General features: G+C 31.1%; 1 protein-coding gene across 2 annotated transcripts; it reads right to left on the bottom strand.

Moving 5' to 3' along the window:
* Positions 1 to 1,227: 1,227 nt before the first annotated feature.
* Positions 1,228 to 3,594, bottom strand: TRN2 (Tetraspanin family protein). 2 transcript variants are annotated; one of them, XM_088216196.1, is made up of 3 exons: positions 3,471 to 3,594; positions 2,498 to 3,029; positions 1,228 to 1,701 (listed from the first exon to the last, which is right to left on the bottom strand). In XM_088216196.1, coding segments are annotated over exons 1-3 (846 nt in total). In that variant the 5' UTR covers positions 3,473 to 3,594; the 3' UTR covers positions 1,228 to 1,389. The 2 variants fall into 2 exon arrangements, with proteins under 2 accessions (XP_088072322.1, XP_021895589.1); XM_022039897.2 differs by lacking the exon at positions 3,471 to 3,594 and having other exon boundaries at positions 2,498 to 3,351.
* Between the last annotated feature and the right edge of the window lie 14,263 nt (positions 3,595 to 17,857).

The raw sequence follows: 17,857 nt of genomic DNA, 5'->3' as shown, positions 1-17,857 counted from the left end.
TATCTCCTTATAATACTTAAGTGTATCTTACACTAAAAAGGAATGTGAAAAATGAATATTTTTCATAGACACAAATTCCTCAAATAGCACATATTGCGACAAATCCTACCAGGTATTAATATTGACTCTTTTTATACTACTTACTATGGTTGTAGATTATGAGAGTTATATATTAGACTCATATCATCATCTAATCCTAAAATATATTTTTTTTCACCTATTGTGATTAATATCACCATGAGGAGTTTGCATCCTTTAATAACCATGCAAAATAGTCAATAATGGTATTCATTCCTATTCATGCATCAACAAATATGTTTCTAAAATATAAATTATAAAGAACTTTCCTATATGCCTCCTATTATTGGTATAACCAAACTATGCATAACAAAGTAGTTTCTACCTTAATCATGCAATCATATTATACATGACAACTATCATCACATGCAATAATTGCTCAATAATAAATCCTACTCGAATAAATTTATAGAAGAGATTCCAGAAGCAAAAACTTAAATGGATTTTTTTTTTTGTTGGTTATGTGATGCACACCACTTGTTGGTTGCTTGATCAAATGATTCCTTTTTTAAGTGTAGGTTAAAAATTAAGTGTAAATTACCATTTCAATCCTTGAATTATTCATCAAATTATAATTAAATCTCTATTTTTTTGGTTATAATTTAGTTTCTAAAGTTATAAAACTATGTTAATTTATGATCTTCTTACACGATTATAAAATTTTAATGGGAACAAACGAAAATATTTAATTTCACCCATATTTTATTTTCTAAAAATTAATAAACTTAACAAGAATATTGAATGTGTTTTTATTTAAATCATATAGATGATAATAATATGAATTATGGAAGGTGAAGATATAGGTAAACAAGGAACACCAAATCTATGTAACTTTATTGATGAAATAGGTAAACAACTAGAGCAAATAGTAACTCTTGTAATATTGCAATATTGTCAAGTATTTATTAATAGGCAAAATAAGTTTAAGTAGAATATAAACTATGAAATTACAATTTCTAAGATTCTAATCTAATCAAATAAGCAGAATATAATATGATATATATATATATATATATATCTAAAATAACGACTAGCCAGAAAAAAAACATTTAATACCAGGGAGAGGGAAAGGAATTCAAACAGCTCAGAATGAGTTGTCAAACTCAAACTTTTTTGTAAAAAGAAATCACTTTCGGTGGCATCCGCAAATCACGCAAAAGCATGCACAGAACATGTGATTTCTTTTTAGAAATTCAATCATCAAAACCACTTGAGGATCCAAGTCTGAAACAGAACAACCATGTGTTTTTCTACTTCTACAAATTAATTAACATTCATATTCATATATGTATATATATATATATATAAATATTACGTATAACCTTGTTTGTATCTTCGAAATATGTCTTCTGTTTTAGCATTCCGAAAAGCACAACAGCCTATGACGTATACAAAAATGAAAGCGACGAGTGTAATGACCAAAATTACGTCAGCCCTTCTCCATTCTCTCTTCAGATTCTCCAATAATCCTGCTTTACATGAATCGCAATTGTAGCAGAGTTGATTTTGGTCGTTGCTCCAGTTCAGACAATCCATGTCTGCCGCAGTATTTATTGGACTTATCCAGTACGTCGGGTTTATATATGTGTATCCACATGCTGTCGGGGGCTTGCAACATCCGGACTGCGCAATCACATATGATTTCTTAGTTAACTGATTAACGTTAATTCATATAATACTTACTAAAAAGTTTGATATCAACATTGATCTAACTTAAATGAAATATTTAGAAGATGGTTAAACCCAGACTTTGAATTCTACCTTACACAGTACCAGAAAAGAAAATAAAAATCATTGCCTAAGCACTAAGTTTTCGGCAAGTTCCATATTTCTTTTGGGGTTTCACTAACTCATAATATTTGTAAAAATCACTTTAGAAATCGAAAAAGTATGGAAACATTTTTGCTTTAAACTTGGATTTTTTTTTTTTTTTTCATTGTGACTCTTTTGAGTTGAGATGCATTTGGATGAGGCGGGAATGGTGAGAGTTCACCGTAATTTTCAACCACATCTCATAAATAAAAAAATTGTAGGGTATGTTTGTATTTTCATAATTCGTAATTGATATATATTTTTTTTTTGTGAAAATGAGAGAAGAAAGCAAAGAAAAAGTGTTTGAGGTTATATTTGATGTAAGTAATTCATTTGTTTTCTCTCTATTTTTTTTCTTACATATCCATGATCATTAATGTAAGTAATTCATTTGTTTTCTTGACTCTGATACTATTTGTTATATTTTTTTTTATTTTGTTATTTTTTTAAAAATAAATTTTATTTAATTAAAAACTAATAAATAAAATAAATTATAATTTCTACGTTAATTTTTAACAAAATCTTCATCCTCAACAAATAAAACAAAATTCATATTACTTTTTCAAAAATATAGAAATTAACATATAGCAAGAGAAGTATTGATCACCTGTAAAGGGCCAATGTGAGCATTAAAGAAGTCTTGAGCCATACGGTAGCTCTGGTTCAACTCAGCACACATATTTGTAGAACCGAGGCAGTTTCTAATCCGATCCCACTTAAAAGAAGATCGAACCCGTCGACGAAGCCAGCCAGAATAATCATCAAGACGATATTCCAAGTAAGCTCGACTCGGTGCCAGATGACCTGCGCCTTTAAGAGTCACCATGTAAATGAAAACAACCAAACAAGCAAGCAGAATTATGAGGATGAGCATGGCGATGAGGTAAACAATGAGCAGCCATGGAATGCGCCAGAACCCTCCTATCAACCCTGCAACTGCAACAAACAACATTAGGATGCCCAGGATGATGACAGGCCATTGTAAAATCTTCACGCAAGAGTTGTCTGGTTCCATTGCCAGCCAGATTCCAGAGCCAATCACTGGAATCGAAAGAAGAAGGGCAATCAAGTTTATGCAGCCGATTACGTTGTTGCTCAAAGCCATTTTCTTCTTGTTTTCTTGGGGATGGAGAGAGTACCTGTGATTTTTTGAAGAAGAAGTTAGGGTACGGAGATTAATTTATGTTTATGTGGAAAAAATGGGTATATGATGCAGCTTTTTTCATGCAACCCCACCCATTTTTGTTCTTTTCTTTCTATGCATGAAAAGGAGAGAATACAAGTGAAATTATTAATCACAGGTAAGAAAAGTTGGCATACAACTTCATAAAATTTTTTACAAGTATTTATCTTTACTGATAGAATATACAATTAATAATTTTGATGAGACTTTGATTAAGAATTTGTTTGCAAAAATTTTAACTTAATATTTGATACTAAGAAAAACATTTTTATAAACATGATAAATAAAAGGGCTAAGCTACCTCTTCGATACCCACTCTTGTGTTAAATATATATATATATGTGTGTGTGTGTGTGTGTGTGTGTAAAAAGTAAAGAATAATAAATTTTATACAGACATTTTTTGTCTTTTGATGTCACTTTTTGAAAAGGAATTTCTCCCACTGGATGCTTTAAGGGAACTAAAAAGAACTAAGAAGCTGCCTGAATTGAGTTACTTATTTATAGCAAATAATGGCTCTTTTTCTTTTTCAATTTCTTTTTTTTCTATTTGCTCATATATATATATATGTGTGTGTGTGTGTGTGTGTGTGTATAGCTTCTTGTTTTAGCTAGTGGAATTTTAATTATGGAAATCTTTAACTGGGGAAAAATACTGTTTATGTATATTGTTAATATATGTATATATTTATATATATATATATATATATATACATACACATGTATGTATGTATGTGTGGGTGTATCATTTTACTATAAAAAAGCAAATATTGTTTAATCATTGTTGTTGATGCTAAACAATGAACCTATACCAATTCAACTATGACACTACTGTTTATGTCATTGATTATCATCTGCTCTTGATTGGTGGAGCCATGAATGCTGTTGAATTGGTGCCATACAGAAATACAATAAATTTAGTCTGGGTTAAGATGTAAGAATCTCTCTATTTAACCTAACTCCTGCCCAAAAGGTGCATAGTATGGAAATAATAAATTTTGTAGAAAGAGAATAGGAGAGGAAATTAACAATATAAAGTGCAAATTTTAAATTAGTTTCTTATGTTTCAAGATTTATCGGTTTAAGTGTTTGTGTATTTATTTTTTGATAATTTATAATCTCATGGTTGAAATATTAAATCAAATTGGTTGAGAGTTTTGGTTTTTATCTAGTAATCATTTTCTTTTAATTTAAGAATGTTGATTTTTTTGTTTCATAACTCCGTTATATTATAATTCAGATGTTAGTCAAATTAGTTTACTATATTAGTAATAAAATAAATAATTTGACCATTATCTATCCATACACATGCATACCTAGAACAATTAAAAATCAGATTTATATCTAAGTAAAATTAAAAAAAAATATAGAAATCATGAGTCAATCTCATGGATCTCCTCTATAACTTTTCCTTCTTCAAACATTCACGGAAGACATTGGTAGTAAAATAATATGCATGTTCAATCAAAGTTCCTTTATTTCATGGAAGCTTAGTAAACAAGATGAAGCTTTTTTTTCCATTTCTTAATTACATTCTTCTTTGCTATCATCACTCTCTATGCTTTTCACTCATTCAAATTCACACACAACAAATAGATTCTTACACCTTCAATTTAATCCTCAATGGTTTTCCCTTTGATTCTACCTCACTCTAATGCTTCTGTATTTGGAACAATCAAGGATTCATCATTCAAGTAAGTTTTTCTTAATTTCTAAAATCACATTTTATTTCAATACAGTTTTTATTAATTCATGCCATGCACCAAAGAGAATAAATGGTATAATACATATAAACTTCACTAAATCTATGGAGCATTATTTTATTTGAAACTCTAGATTTGAGTTTGTAGATTGCAATTGGGTTCTCAATCAATGACATGATTATGAGATTCAACACAATTGTGGAGTCCATCTCTTTCATGACAGATTAGTCATGGTGAAACTTTATTTTCTTAGAGGAAAATAATAGAATCTTACTAGCGCATGACTGGGAGAACCCATAAGTTGTTGATATTTATATGAGAATATTATCCCAAAGACTTACAAGAGCTTCTTAAAGGAGATTAAGAAGTAAGACAATAATGTTCTTCACAAAGGGTTGAAGAACATGGAAATGATAAAGGAGAAGAGTTATATTGAGGTTTCTATTATTCTTTTTAATTTTTTAATATTTAAATTTTATTTTTAGCTAGGTAATTAATTTTTTTTTTGTTACTTATGTGCATGGTTGTGGTTGGCCTTAGTAATTAAGGTCGTATTGATTTGTCTGAATGAAGAATTTTCGTTGCATCAAAGAGCGTCTCCAAGTTTGGATAGCCACAACAATGGCCAACATTTCTTTAGCATATGTCGATCATGATCCTTTTGACATGCCCAAGGCTCAGCTCATGTAAGCTACGGGTTTTTCCAGTTGAGTAAGGATTGCCCAAATTCCATCCCCCTAAAATATCAACCCTCAATAATAAATGATTCATTGAAGTTAGATAATGCTACTGTTAGTGTGGAAATCATAGCTTGTTTGAGGCCTTCAAAAACAGTTTCGACTTCACCATTACAACTTAACTACTGTTTTTAAAATAAATCAGTGAAAGGATGAGCCAATATCCCATAATTGCGGACAAACTTCCCATAGTAATCTATAAGTCCAAGAATCCACACAAATCTATGATATTAACAGGTCTTGGTCAGTCTAACATTGTTTGTATTTTTTCTTGGTTAACTTTTACTCATCGATGAGTAATAATATGACCCAAGTATTTTAGTTTATGCTATTTAAATTTACACTTCTTGAATTTGACAAAAAATTTGTGTTGCATTAAGATTTCAAAAGCTTGTCTTATGTGTGTAAGATGTATGATCCAATTAGAGCTATAGATCAAGATATCGTTAAAAAACACTAACATGAATTTACAAAGATATGATAGACATATAAAGTTCATGATGGCTTAAAAAATGGATGGGATATTGCAAAGACCAAAAAGTATTACCAAATATTCACAATGATCATTACATACATAAGATATAGTTTTATGAATATCAAATAAAAGCACATGGACCAGATTGTAACTAGTCTTCAAATCTAATTTAGTGAAATAGACGACCCCATATTACTCATCTAGCATGTCATCCACTGTAGGAATTGGAAACCAATCTTTTATGGACACTGTATTAAAAGCTCTATAATTAGTGTAAAGGCATTTTGTACCATTTTTTTTTCTCAACTAGTAAAACAGGAATGAAAAATGACTAATAATGAATCGAGTGCATCCTAATTTTAACATGTCTTAAACTTGTTTTTTAATTTCTACTTTTTAAAAATAGGCATACCCATAAAATCTTACATTAATAGGTTCAGTCCTCTCTTTAATATTAATGTAGTAGTCAATCTCTTTTGTTGGAGATAGTTGTTTTGCCTCTTGAAAAATATTTTTAAAATCCTACAATAACTACTGCATATAGAGTGTAACCTTTTCCTACAACAATTCCATCCTATTTATTAAATAAACAACAAACAGGAGATTTACTCACCCGAATCCTTTTCTCACCGCCTTCATGGATGTTGATTGGATTATCTGAACATTCATTCCTTGCAACTTCTAAACTTGATTATTCTATTAAAATTCCATCGTCATTTTGCTCAAGTCATAAATGATTGTTCTCGATTGTTGTAATCATTGTACTCTCAACACTTCATCCAGCTAACTGAGTAGTAAAACATGAAAAGTAAAGGTGAATAGAATATTTTAGAGCAAAATGTGGATTTTTTCAAATATTCCCTAACACTTCAATAACTTTCCATTTATCATTTTCATATTCAATGACTTAGTTGGTATTATTGGAAGTTTCAGGTTTTTAGTAATAGTTCACTAATGAAAATTTGAGTGGATCCATTTCACTAAAGATCGTCAATTCTTGATTCTTAATCTTGGTTGTGATCCTCATAGTTATAGACGTTGACCATCTAATAAGAGCAGATGGAGATATTTTTAATTCACCGACTACCAACTATTTTTAACTTATACAGTTGTCTACTTCTCGAAGTAATAGTTGAGATCTTCGTCATTTGTGACCTGAGTTGATATTCTCATCACAATTAAAAGAAAGGGCTTAAGCTCGGATTTGTAGCATTTCATCCCATGTAATACATTTCATGCAAGTGGCCGTTTTTGTTTTTATTTTCGAGACAAGGTCGAGTTATTCCAAGTTAAATCGTTGTGGCCTTGTGAACTTCCACTAACCAATTAATTAGTCGTCTCACATTCATGCAAAGCTTATGGCTTCCTTTAGTGACTTGGGTTTGAACATTTGAATTCATTATGCAATTTCCAATGTAAAGCTTCCTATAAGTGTTCCCACTAACTCCTCTTATGTCCAGCCTTGCACTCAGTTCCTTAGCTTCCCAAAATCTTTTTGGCAACCTTGCAAAGTGCTTACCTATTTCACTTTCAATAATACTTCATCAAAATATTTATACTATATCAATCCAAACTGAACCCATAATTGTCCCTAAAAAATTGCTCATTTCAATTCTCATCCTTCTTTATAGGCACAACGTAACCATTGTCATCATCGATTTGTTTCACCTTTAAGGTGAAAGGAAACCAATGGTACTTTTTGAGTGTCAGTCGTGCCTTGGTACTCAAAGAATTACGCCACTCCATTAAACCATTCAGTAAGTTCATCTCCTGCATATTTTAGAAACTCAAGTTTTATCAATTTGGAAGGAAACATGTGCCTTCCTCTATCTATTTTCTCTATAAATTCATCTTGATTGTGGCAAAATTGACCACTATGGTCATTGGTGTTGTTGTTCGAGCATTCCTTTTTTTTTTAACAAATTGATAACACTTTTCGACAATGCCTAACTCCATCCAACTCATGCTATCTTGAAGCCCTCTTAGCCCTACTTCAAGATTTTCAATTCGCTCCTTGTTGGTTGCCATTGCGAAATCAGCTCTAATACTAATGGCAAGTCCCAAATAAAGCTATAAACTTATAAAATAGTTTTTTATTTATGGTGAGGAATAAACTTGAAAGATGTGTTTTGAGTTATCTCCCTTACTGCTAATTGCTAGGATATATGTATATAAAAAAAAATAACAAACTTCTTCTAAAAAACTAGCACTACTTTCGTGTTTTCAATTGTGCGTGTTTAGCTGCACGATCTGGCAACAATTTAGCCCCATGGTCAAGTATGATGCTCCATAGCGCACTTTTAGGTCTGATCCTTTATGCCACACGTTCTAACAGTTCAGGTGCTCCACGTTTGACGGTTTTTTCGTGCACACGTTCAACAGTTCTGTTATCCTCTATTTCTTTGTGTCCATGTTCAGTAGTTCTGTGATGTATACATAGGCAGTTTTCTTTTTCTTCATGTATATATGAGTTCAAGGTAGTTTCTTTCTCCTTCAAAGCAATTCCCTTTAGTTCTATCAATCTAAGGTTCTTGATGGGCATACGATGGGATCTTCTGGGCTTATCAATGGCAAAAACCATTTCAATTAAATTAATATTGAATCATACTAATAAAATCTCTTTAGCATTTGAGTCTAATTAGACTCATGAAAAGCCAATTCCATTTTTCCACCTTAATGTTATCAAAAGTTGATTTAGTTTAATGAGGTAAATTTTAATCTCCAGTTCTTTTTTTTTTTTTAAAAAAAAAAATCTCCAATTTACTTATGCATTATAATTTCCCACAACTTTAGTCAGACTAAAACTCTAATGATATATGAACTAAAGGCAATGTTTATTTAAGGTTTGAATTCTCAAAAAAGAAAAATAAAAGGTTTGGGCTTAATTAAAAGTCATAAGACCAACCACATTGTCCTTAATTTAATTACACATCACATATAAAATTGTGACCTAACCAAGGTAAAAAAAGAATAAAAGAATAAATATATATATATATATATTTTAAATAAAAAAAAAAAGTTGGAAGAAGAAGAAGACTCCTGGGCAATCAGGCAACTTTGATGAGGATCATTAAAATCTTAAGACCCACTAAGGGCCAATATAAGCAATTACACTTGTTAACTTATTTTGTTGTACTAAAAGTTTCCCGAAGCCCATGTAACTTCTCAAATATATCCATACAGCCCATGTATATATATATATATATATATATATACATATACATACATAATTGATTTATTAAAATTTTCTGATAGAGACTACTTTTAGTCACATTAAATAATATTCAAAATTCTTTAAAAATCAATTTCTCTCTAAAAAATAACAAATAAATTTTAATTAGAATTAGTGGTTTGAACCATTAGGGATATGAAAAGATTAAATTCAATTATACCAATTATATTACTAACTAAACTCTTTTTTATTATAATTTGATTAACTTAATTTATTGACCATATCAATAGATTAAATGAATTTACGAATAATAAATTTTGAAATCCAAAAAAACCTATGCAAATTCTCGAATGACCCAGAGTTTAGAATGCTAATATTATTTAATCCAAATCTGTAAACAATAAATTATATTATTGTAATCAACTACAAGAGACATAAAAACTTTGTTGTTAAGCAATAACATAGTTAGAAAGAAATTCATTTAGAGCCCGTGAAGGGTAATAATGTTTCAATAAATACAATCAATTTTGAACATTATCTAAAGATTCTTTACCTTATTGAAATTCTAAGATATAATTTCATCTCAATACACTTAATCAAGTTAAATAAATTTAATCTTTTATTTATGTTTATTTCATACATAAAATATTATTAAAATACACTTGCGAGATACCAACAATAATGTTTACCATAGCCTCCCCTAGCTTCTATAAGATCACATGACTATCCTATTGATTGGTATATATATATACTCACATGTGAATCACAAAGAAAATTGAAACGTGCATAGCCTCCCAATGATACTGAACTAATAAGGGCATACGACTGAGAAAAAAAAAAAATGCATGTTGTAAATAGGCTTCAAGGATATTTTATCCAAATAGAAATATTCTTTTAGTTTTATGCAACTTTATCAAGTTGGATCTCTTATTGTATCTATTTTTTTTTTTTCCTTAAGAGTAATACGTATTATTAGTTAGTATTTATAATGAAAAAGTGGGAATATCAACCTAATGGGAAAAAACTTAATTTAACAAGCCATGAACTTAGTGATTTGTGTGAGACTGAGTACGTTTCTAGCAAATTTGATATTAGGCTAGTCAGACCTTGATACATTGCATATGGTGAGATAATCCACCAGCAGAGATGCTGGATGGTAGCAAGTCTCGAGATAAAAGATTGAGTCCAAAGATATATACAGGTTTTGAAGATAATCAACCACAAAAGTGAAGCTTTCTAAACAAGCTTTGAGAGGTTCTTACTGCGAAGAAATATGAAGCGAAACTTGAAGTGCATTTTTAACTTGAATCGAAAGGCATAGTCCAAATTGATCGTCAGTTGAAGCCGCAATATAATTAATTTTAACGGTATCTCTAGTCTAATTGGAACGATTCAAATCTTGTTTCGTGTTTGTATCTTTGTTTAGATCTTAAGTCTAATAATGATATGCTGCTAGTACGGCTTCGAAATTATGTTGGGTTAACCTGTATGTTGTAATGTATGATTTGATTTATCCAAAAATATAGATGGTCAGTCGTGATTATAGCATAAAGTAAAATGTTGGACCATATACTATTGGATTTTTTCTTGTTATATGATTACATGAATAGAGATTAAAATCCATTTTATGACTGAAAAAAGAGGTAGATTTGAAAGTTGAATGCCCCATGGTGAGACAAATAATAGAAGCCGTACTAAGGGATATAATTGGTAATATATCATGTAGTATATCTACTAAGTCATTTATGTCTACTATATTTTAAAATGTGTTTCCACCTTTGGTTGATAAAGGCAGAATGTAGTTGATTATAGGTTGATTTAGATTTAAACTAATGATTAGGTGTATATTTCCATTTTCAAGAGTTTTTATATATCTATGAATAACAATGGGTAGTTTTAGAATTAGTTTAGATCAGTACAGTGTATTTTATTGTTAAAGAAGTTAGGTATTCTAGATATGGATATGTGGATTAATAATTGACTTATTTATGTGAGAGACAGTTACATGGAGCAAAAGGGTAAAATTAGGAAGTGATGATAACTATAGATCCATCCATGTATAAATAATGTGCTCTATACCAATGAATTTGTAAAAACCTAGATGCAGCACATGTCTAGTAGGTTTAGAATCTTCCATATGATTGAGTCTTTTGGTTGAAGTATGCAAGAGAGAATGGGTGTGTCTTAGATAATAAAAATTATATAAATTTAGTTCAAATAAACATGAACTATTTGTTTTTTCTTTAGGATTGCATATAAAGTTGCTCATGGCATCAATTGATCCCTTAACCCTTGGATGAGGTGAGGGTACAAATTCACTATACTGGAGTTTTTATTTTTGAACATGTAAGAGTAATATATTAAGTAGGAGAAAAATTTACAAGGAATATCTTGCCCTTTATGCCCAAAAAGATAACCTAATTGCATAGAGTGTGGGTCAGGCAATTTTAACAAGATTCATTATAAAACCATTCAAAAACCAAAGTGGATTATCTCCTCTTATAGGTAGTGATAAGAGTAAATGGGCCCTATCTTCGATGAAAATCTTGCCTGGGTTGGGAAACCAATTAACATCTAAATAATCCAAATATATAAAGGCACGATGAAGCCCTAAATTGTTCAAAAGCTTTACTACAAAAAAAATGTCGTCCCAATAAGATTCATGTAGAAAATAAAATAATTAAAAGAATAAATTAGGATTAAATATGTTTATTTATAGCTGTAAATAGAGGGTATCACCAACAAATTTCTTCTTCAAACCAGAATTTTGTTAGGATTTCTCTAGAATTTATTAGGCTATTGGAAGTAGTAGATTTGTATGTATATGTGTAAATCATTCATCAAGAAATAGAAGCATAATATTTTTTCCTCTCAATTTTCTTCAATTCGTTTAGCTTCAAGTTACTCGAGATGAAGATGGAGGCATGTAGCTAGTTAAGAGTTTATAAGACTACACAAAATGCGATGTTGATTCCTTATTATGCCTAAGGCTAAGGCAAGAATTGGACTCTAGTAGATTCCTTTTATTAGCATGGTTATATTATCTACATATGAAGATCTAATTAGAATTTATCTAAGATACATATAGATTATATTAATTTTTAGATGACATTACATGGCTTGCATGTTGTTATGTCATAACTATGTTAACTTATGAACAATACAGTAGATCTATCATGATATAAGAGTATAGTAGGATATGTTGAAATGTGTTGTGAGGAAAATTTTTTTCTTTCCTTAGCAATTTTTCAACAAAAAATCTAATAGGTTTAAATTTGGTAGATTGGATAACTTTAGATCCCATGAGGAAGAGAAGCATAGTAACCTTGTAAGTGGGCATCATAGAAACTGACACTGGATTTCTCTACCTCTTTTTATCCACATAACCTAAAAGAAAATGTAGTATGAGAAAAAATATTATTACACATACATGGTAAATTACGAGTCAGTATTGTTTACTAGAGGATTTTGCATATGAGGTGGGAATTTTGGCTTCAATAAAAGGTTTTAGTACCTAAAGTCATTAGATGTTCTTAAAATATAGGTATGGGTATAAATTTAGGTGGAGCCCAACTTTGTGGTGTAAATCTTATTTTTCGTGTACTTCTATTATCAATAGTCTAGTATATTGAATACTTTAGAAATATGTATTAGAGAGATAACCTTAACTATATGTTCCGAGAACTATTGTTATAACCTGTTATATAACATTTTCTAATTTAAGGAAAAGCCTAACTCTTGTAGTTAGGGATTTTATTGTGTAGGAGGATAGTGGGCGAACAGTGTAGGTATATATGGTCGAACTATGTGTAGATGGTGAATCATGTACCTACGGCCTTATAAATCTCTCGACTGAGTATTATCATTCTTTCTAGTATGTTTTTATAAGTAAGAGAGTCTGTGGATTTTAGGGAACAGTTAAAAAGGGATTTTGACCATTAATATTTTTACTTATATTGGGATATCCAAAGAAGGTTAGAGGGTATTAGTAAGGCACAAGCTAGGCTAGCAAGTAAGGCTAGATCGAAAATGAATAGGTCTTAAAGTTAAGTCCAACCTTGCTCTTAGGCAAAGTTGTTAGGTCTTATAAAAAAAAAATCTAAATTTTACTTATGTAGATTAAGACAATCAAAAAAATTAATTCAGATGATCCAATTAACAAATCCATGCTAATTAATCTATAAATCAATACCAATGTAAACAAAGAAATAATCACAGAAATAAAAAATACAGGATTTACATGAAAAACCCTCAAATATAGAGGAAAAAATCACGGAACAAATTCTGAATCAAATCCTATCATACAAATTCTCTTGAATGATCACATTAAGATTATTAAAGATAATAATCCTCCAAAAATTAATTCAAAAATACAAAAAAAAAATTATAAATTTTTGTCAACAATCTATGTCTCAATTTCTGTGCATGTAACCAAAGAAACCCTTCATTTTTTACTCTTCTTTATAATTGTGAGCAGAAAAGAAATAATTTGTTTCATTTTTTGCTTTTCTTTCTATTTTCTAAAAAAACCAAATCTTTTTCTCTTTCTTGGTCTGTGTGTGTGAGAGTGAGAGAGAACCATTTTTTTTTTGGTGTTGTTATGCCACTCTTTTGTTTTCGATTTATGTGCAAGATATATATGTGGGAGAATAAATTGTTTCCCCTCAAGGACTACCAACCTTAATTTTTTTTCCCTTTTTTGTTTTGTATATTTACTAATTTAGCCATGTGAGATAGACATAAAAACCAACAATCTCTACATCCAGCCTATAAGGAGATGTCCATCATACATCGCTCAATTTTCAATCAGTCCCACCTTTTTGGTTCAAGACTAATATTTGTCACGAGTCATTATCTTGGTCAACATGTCAGCTGAATTTTTATTAGTGTGAATATTTTTTAATAACATGTTTTTCTTATTCACCACATCTCGTATCTAATGGTATCTCATATCAATATAATTAGTTCGATAATTTTATGTAGCATTCTTAGTCAAATCTAGAATACTTTGACTATCATAATTCATCACATACCCATCTTGCTTCAAACACAACTCTTTGAGAAATCTTTTCATCTAGAATATTTCTTTACCTGCTTCAGTCAATGTTATATACTTTGCCATAATTGTAGATAAAAATAACATATTTTTGTAATTTAGACTAACATGATATAACTCCCCCTATAAAAGTAAACACATACCCTAAAGTAGAATTTCTACTATTAAGGACACCTGTCATATCTGCATCTGTATATCCCTCTAGAATTGGTTATTGATAGTGCATAAAAATAACATCATTATCATTTACTTTTGAGTTATTAAACTTGATTGTATGTTATATAATTCGAGTTATTTTCTATATTATGTTGCAAGACAAGATATAAAGATGAAACAAGAAAAAACATCATGAAAATGGGAAGAGTTCGTGAAAAGAGTCATATGCACAAAAACAAGCTTTGGGCTAGGCTTGGGTTCAGTAGTCTGTAGCAAGTCCTATCCTAGACAACTTAGCATTGGGAAAGACTAAGGGTCATGCACAGTAGCAGATTTATATTGAAACGTGCACTCTTCAAATCTAGAAAAAGATATCATTCCAGCCAAGATCTAGAGTCAAAAATCAAGAGAAAAATATTCTGAAAAGCTTGAGATAAGCCAAAAATCAAGAAAAAATGACCATAATCAACAAAAAGAATAAAACCCTAGCTCTTTTTTCTATAAAGAGGGCGGTTGCCAAGCATATCCTGAATCCTTCTTCTTCCCGACACCGTTCACAGTAGCTACGGTAGATTATGCACCCTCTTTTCATCTTTCTTCTTTTCTTTACTCTCTAATAACTCATTTATATTAAAAAGTTCATCATGAGTGACTGATTTATTTTCCTTTTTTTAGTTAAGATTTAGTGAACTCTAGTGATGTATTTGTGAGATAGAATTGAGTTAATTTATATTTCATTTAAATTTGGGTATTTATTTACTTTCTACACCTATACATATTTGTGGTTTTAAATCTATTTGAACATGGTCTATTGAATGTTGGAGAGGCAACAAGCAGCTAATCAAACCCCCCATTAAATCAGTAATTTTTTGAGTAGTTCTGACGCCAAGTAGCGATCTGTGTCGCACTGAAGAGGTAAGTAATCTAGTTGACTGATTCACGCGGATGAATCCGTCAACTTGAATCAGGTCCTTCTAGCTCTCAAGACCGTTGAAAAGTTAAATCCTATAGATGTTCCTAGGACTATTTGGCAGCGAAGAATCATCTAACGAACGTTTCTTTGTTGGTTTAAGAATAAAGAAGAATTAGTTGTCGGAACATTTCTAACAACTATAACTAATTTGCCATATTTTAGATAAAACGAATCTTTGCATTTATGATCAACTATTTTACTAGAGCTAGCTATTTTGTTGAATATGAATTTTTTTATAATTGCTTTAGTTTCTAACTTGCTGGCAAGAGTTTATTTAACATTATTCTGATTTTTACTTATTTTATATTTTGTGTATTGGATTCTATAAATTTCCCTCTTTTGTTTACTATTCATTCATAAGTCAAATAGGAAAAATTGGTTTCCAATTCTCTGTGGATTCGATCATTTTTGCCACTACTACAATATTATTTTATTGATTAATCAGGAATTTATTTTTGGTGGATTCAACACCCACTAGTTCTGAGCCTCCAAAACATAAACACATCTTAGAAGTACCTCTTAAATATCTAAAAATTTATTTTACTACTTTTTAATGACTCTTACCAAGATTAGAAAGAAACCTGCTTACCAAACCAACAACATGAGCAATATCTGGTCGAGTGCAAACCATAATATACATCAAACTCCCAATTACAGAGGAGTAAGGAAAACAACCATTTCTTTTTTTTTTCTTTTTGAGTAAAAGAATATGATTTCTTGCTAAGTGTGAAGTAATTAGAAAATTGTGTGCTAACTAGCTTAGCATTTTTCATATGAAATTTTTTTAGAACCTACTCAATATACCTCTATTGTGACAACAATAATTTCTTAACTTTCCTGTCATGAGTTATCTATATACCTAAAATCTATTGTGCTAATCCCATAATCTTTTATATCAAAAGATTTAAACAATTTTTTTTTCAAACCACTAATCTTTGTAGTGTTTTGTCCTATTATCAGTATATCATCTACATAAAGCAACATAATAACAAACTCATAATCTGGGAATGTCTTGAAGTACACACAATGGTCTACATCTGTTTTGGTATAACCATAACTAACCATGAAAGAATCAAATTTCTAGTACCGTTGTCTCGGAGCTTATTTCAACCCATATAAACTCCCCTTCAACATGCAACCCATGTGTTCATTCCCTTTGATTTCAAACCCCTCATGTTGATCTATGTAGATTTCTTCCTCCAAATCACTATGAAGGAATGTTGTCTTCACATCTAATTGCTCAAGCTCAAGACCTAAACTAGCAATCAAACCAAAAATTACCTAAATAGAGCTCATCTTCACAATATGAGATAATATCTCATCAAAATCGATCCATTTCTTCTGATTGAAATCCTTTACTACCAAAAAGAGTCTTATATTTCACTAGCTTCTCACTGTCCATCTTAAGCTTGTATACCTACTAATTTTTTTAAAGCTTTTTTACCTTTTGAAAGTTCAACTAACTTATAAGTGTTATTCTTTTTCAAAAAAATCATCTCTTCTTGTAACGCCCAATAATTTCTTGATTTTTATTTTTATTATTATTATTAATTTTATTTAGTTTATTTTATAATTTTATTATTTTAATTGATTTATTTATTTTATTTTATTTTATTTTAATAATAATAAAAATAACAAAAATTGTAAAATTGGGTAAAAAAATATTATTTGGATTTAATTGAAATTGATTTTGAGAAAAATGAGTGAAAATTAGGATTCTGGGGGTATTTTTGAAAAGAAAATCGAAAACCGGAGGTCAAAACGCAATTTATAAAAATTGCACCACGTCAGCGCCACATCAGCAGCCTAGTCAGCGGCCTTGGCCAACCAGGACCTACCGCGTGGCAAGACCACGTTGACCCGGGAACGGGCCACGTGGGCGATCCGCGTGCGCGCGATCAGACGGCCCAGATGCGTCCTCGCGCGCACGGACGGCCCAGATTAAGCGTGCGCACGAACGGCCCAGATGCAAGCACACGGACGGCCCAGATGCACGTGATCGGACGGTCCAGATTCAATCAAGCACGGACGGCCCAGATTTAATCAAAATGGATGGCTGTGATCAAAAGGCAAAAGGGTATAAATAGAACCTCCACACCTGACCACAAAAACCCTAGCCGCCTGCCCTCGCCTTAGAAGACGAATCAGACGTTGGAGGAGCCGGCCGCCGCCACCCGCCGCCGCACCAGGGAGTTTTCTGACCGCCGATCGAGGTAAATTTCATACCCCTGTCTCGTTTTTCAATACTGAGTTTCCTTGTGGCCAAATCGGAGCCAAAATCCCGGCCAAACGGCCGAAACTGCCGCGCCCCTCCTCGGTTTTTGCCTCCGATGAGGCCCTTCTCGGCCTCCGTTTGATACAATTTTTATATCACCGTGATCACCATTCTTTTCTCTACAGGTTGATCGGAGCCAAATCACCAAAACACGAACCTCACCTGAGAGCTGCCGCACCCGAGAGCACCGCTGCCGGTAAGCTTCGATTTTTCGTAATTTTTTGGCCCCCCAAGGGCC

The sequence above is a fragment of the Carica papaya genome, chromosome 3, assembly GCF_054855325.1.
Source record: "Carica papaya isolate Zhongbai chromosome 3, ASM5485532v1, whole genome shotgun sequence".
NCBI lineage: Eukaryota > Viridiplantae > Streptophyta > Magnoliopsida > Brassicales > Caricaceae > Carica > Carica papaya.
The sequence above is the reverse complement of the archived record's forward strand: the minus strand, read 5'-3'. Positions and strand labels throughout refer to the sequence as shown.